The 4,445-nt window shown below is 37.2% G+C and overlaps 1 protein-coding gene across 1 annotated transcript in view; it reads right to left on the reverse strand.

Annotated features, from left to right (window-relative positions):
- Window positions 1–650: 650 nt before the first annotated feature.
- LOC106883735 (histidine--tRNA ligase) overlaps window positions 651–4,445 on the reverse strand; it is a 112,929-nt gene continuing 109,134 nt past the window's right edge. The window contains exon 13 of the mRNA XM_052969549.1: window positions 651–791. Coding sequence (XP_052825509.1) covers window positions 735–791 — 57 coding nt within the window. The 3' untranslated portion in view covers window positions 651–734. The remainder of the gene's footprint in view (window positions 792–4,445) is intronic.

The following is a 4,445-nucleotide window of genomic DNA, read 5'->3' on the forward strand; positions in this document are numbered from 1 at the left end:
TTTCCTAGATATTTCCACCTACTCATATATAAATGTCGGGTAGCCATGTATCTGCTGGTCCCTGGCATAAAAATCACCTCGCCACCCTCTCAAATACTTCCATCACTTAGTTGAGAGGGCCTTTCCCTTTTCTCTTGTTTTTTTCCTTTTCTTGGCCTTTCTTGTGCTGCAAATTATTTGGCAACCCCCATCTTTTTGAAGATAACACAATGTGATTTGAAGGAGTTTTCATTGTTATATCTTGTTTCTTGTCTCATGAATTACTAATTATTAATTAAAAAGTACTTTGAAAGTAAAAAAAAAAAAAGAAAGAAATTCCAAGAACTAATTTTTATTTAAAATTCTTGGGGAAGTTTTCAATTAAACAAGATGGAATGCCTTTCCAAATTAAGGGAACTGAAATAATTTCCTTAAATTTTTTAGTTAAATGTTCACAAAAATTATCTGAATTATTTATGAAAAGTAATAAAAAGGCCCAGAATCATCAACATAATTTATAATTAAAGTGCATATATGAAGATCTTTGCTTATTGCAATGGTCAGCATGTAATGCATGACTTGTCATTGTTTCTTTTAAATTCTCATTTACAAATATATAATGCTATGTTAGCTATTACCTGGGGAATGGAGTAGTAAGAAGCAAAAGCAGGTTTACAAATGGTTTCATTTATTGGTAAAGTAAATAAAATTTGGCCCAAAACATCTTGCAGCAAACTAGAATTAAATTATTCAATTTAAGCTTTCAGTGCTTTTTTGATTTCCTTGATGTAACTTTCTCGTGGAATTGTGCACTGTAAAGAAAGAACAAATATTTTAGATAGATTTAACCCTTTTGATAATATACTGAAAATGTCTCTGGTTCTATGGTGCAGATTTCCTGTATTAAAGTAATATAAATAAAAATGTTCCATTAAAATTTCATGTTAATTCATATTTCAAGCACTATCTTAATAATGACAAAATTATTTTATTAAATTCATCATTATTTTCAAAATTCATTGAAACAAAGAAATATGATAACAAAAGAGTTTAAGTTATATAAATTAAAACCTTCCATCAAGATTTTATGTTAATTTATGTTACAAACATCAGCTTAATAAAGATAAACTTATTGAACTAAATTTTTGATTATTTTCAAAATTAACTGAAATAAAGCAATGTCTTTCAACAGAAATATAAAAACAAAAGGGTTGAAAAAAATTAAAAGCAAGAATTAGATTTTTTTTTCTGTATGAAATGTTTTTCAAAGTATTATATATTCAGTCATGTAAATAAGGTTTTTATACATTTTGTATGTGAATATATCCAGTGTTGATAGCATGAATGGCTAATTCAAGAGGATCCTTAGAAAACTAAGAGGTTGGGAATTTATATACAGTTACTACCATTACAAGGTATCTAAGGTTATGATATTTAACTCTCAAACGTCCCAGTCCTCCAAGCTACAGCTTAGGAACCACAACTAACAGTAACACTAAAACTGACAATTCATTTATATGATTGCAATGTTGAATATTTTTACCTCAAACCTTTCTTTAACTAGTTGGCTTTGCCTTATGTGTATGTGGATCTGGGCAAATGTGACTAAGGTGAACAGTATTTTTGATTTGCATAACTGATATGCCTGCAGGCATCCTTGCAAACCCTCTTACCTGATACTGAATGCTGTTCCCTGGGTCCCTATTTACTCTTTCCACTCTACCCACATCCTTAGAGTAGGCACAGTCAATGAAAGCACATTCCAAGGTAGGTTTGGTGAGATTGTTGAAATGTGAGAATGGAGGAATGTAGATGTGTGCTGCATGCAAGATACAGGGGGCCTCAGCCAGATACCTCACAGGTAAAGAACAGATATAATTCTGTTGGAAAGGCAATAGTGATTGTAAGGAGGACATGGGGATAATTTTAGCTGAGAACTGGGTGAATAAAGTGATCGAGGTAGTCAGAGTGTGTGATTGGATAATTATGCTTAGACTAGTCTTGAAAAATACATCAACAACTTATTTTCTTTGTCTGTGATTCCAAAAAAGTAGGACTGTCATATCTAAGATTGATTTTATGATACTCTTTTTCAGATTACCTCAATGATGAACATCAGTGACCTTATTTTCATGGCTAGTTACCTCAATGGACATGTTGGGCAGCATCATAGTGGCTTCCATGGTGTGATGGAGGTTATAGTTTTGGTACCCAAAATGAAGACAGAACAAAGCTATAGGAGTTTTGTGATGAAATTACCTGATGATCTGCAACACTAACCAGCCAATCCTCTGATCACCTATCAATCTGATGCTCACACAAGCAAAATTGACTACATCCTCACCTATTACCCCCACCAACCCACACCTACCTCCTCCACCTTCCCCTCCAACTGATTTTCATGACTGACCAATTACTACATTTCTCTCTATCCCTCAACTACTTGCCTCTCACATTCTCACAAACTTGCATACTCACTCATACCACACTCTTTATTCACCTTCCAGTAACTTGAAGATATGCTGACACACCCTCACACCATCCTCCTCCTCTTCCAACGGGAGTAACCATGACATTTGTTGCTTGACATATGTTCCTATCCCTCTATCATACTTTAACCTCTCATCATCTGGCATAAAGCTACCACTCTCCAGCCCTCAGTTGAGGAGTAATGTCTTGTGAGTTATTTGGTAACTTCCCTAGTGCTGGTACCATTTAAAAAGCACCCAGTACACTCTGTAAAATGGCAGGTCTTAGGATGGGCATCCAGCCATAGAAGTCATGCCAAAGCAGACATTGGAGCCTGATGCAGTCCTCTGGTTTGTCAGCTCCTGTCAAACCTTCAACCCATGCCAGCATGGAAAACAGATGATAATGTTGACAGCTATAACTCAGAGATGAACTCCACCATGGTTATATACAACATGTAAGATGATTGTTATTGTTAATCTTATTTGTGGGAAGAGTGAACCTTCAGCTACACCAGTCAATGCCTCTCTTTTTAAGAGAGGAGGATGTGGTTTGAGGAAGAGTTGGCAGTTTGTTTCTAGCAAGGCAAACAACTGCATAGCGGGTCTTCCGTGGTTTATGTAAATTATACAACAGTCTCAATAAGAAAATGAAGTTTTCAATGGTGACTTAACAAATCAGTCTGTAGCTCACCAATCACCACATCATCATTATTATTGCTTTGACTTTTACTTTCCCATCCCTCATGGGTCAGATAATTTTATTGAGGCAGATTTTCTACAGCCAAATGCCCTTCCTGTTGCCAAACCTCACTAGTTTCCAAATTAATTGATATTTCTCCATTGCTAGATATGTCTTCACACAAGATTGGGAACAAAGAATGTCACTTGTCTTACAGTGACATTCATTTACAATTACCACACAATGTCAAGACAAGGATACCCACACACCCCATATATATCTACTGGTGTACATTTTCCTCAGTTCACCTGGCTGTCAGGCAAAGGTATCAGGTCATCTGAAATTATTACCAGTGTTAGACAAACACCCTACTTGTAGTGACATTTGCCTTCCACCTACAGTACACCATAACACCAGGGAGACTATAAGGTTGCTTGATGTAATAGAAATATTACAGCCAAATCTCTGTCAAATCAAACCCTACCTCGTTAGAAAAGGTCATTCAGTAATGTAGCTTCTGGGTTCCCAGCACACAAGTAAAAAACCACAGGATGGTCATGACTGGAATGCCTTTTGATCATAGATCTACTCAGTCAGGGCTCACCAGGAGCTAAACAATAATTAGCAGTCTTTAAAAATCTGTTGGGCTTAGAATATATATTCAAGGATGTGTGTGCTCATCACCAGTCACAAAGAGAGACACTCTGTACAGTAAAGAAGGGGTTTACATCTGCAACATAAAATAGTTTTAAAATACTCCTGTCCGAAAGACACCAACATATGACAATTTTTAAGCGTAACAAGATTTAAAATTATCTTTCTACGAAGACCTGTTGAGGCAAGTGAAATCGAAATTGAGTTAAATTCAACAACTGGCACCCATGCCAACGTTGTCTCCTTCATTGGACACGAAACTCAGCTAGCGAAGACTTATTGGGGAAAGTGAAATCGTGAAGGCACCTGTGCCCAGCGTCGCCTTTCTGGTACTTGTACCCGTGGCATGTGTAAGGACTTTCGAGAGAGATCGTTGCCAGTGCCCATGGACTGGCTCTTGTGCGGGTGGCACATAAAATACACCATTTTGAGCGTGGCCGTTGCCAGTACCGCCTGACTGGCCTTCGTGCGGGCGACACGTAAAAGCACCCACTACACTCTCTGAGTGGTCGGCGTTAGGAAGGGCATCCAGCTGTAGAAACTCTGCCAAATCAGATTGGAGCCGGGTGTAGCCATCTGGTTTCACCAGTCCTCAGTCAAATCGTCCAACCCATGCTAGCATGGAAAGCAGACGTTAAATGATGATGATGATGATGATTAAT

Source organism: Octopus bimaculoides, chromosome 7, assembly GCF_001194135.2.
Source record: "Octopus bimaculoides isolate UCB-OBI-ISO-001 chromosome 7, ASM119413v2, whole genome shotgun sequence".
NCBI classification, from domain to species: domain Eukaryota; kingdom Metazoa; phylum Mollusca; class Cephalopoda; order Octopoda; family Octopodidae; genus Octopus; species Octopus bimaculoides.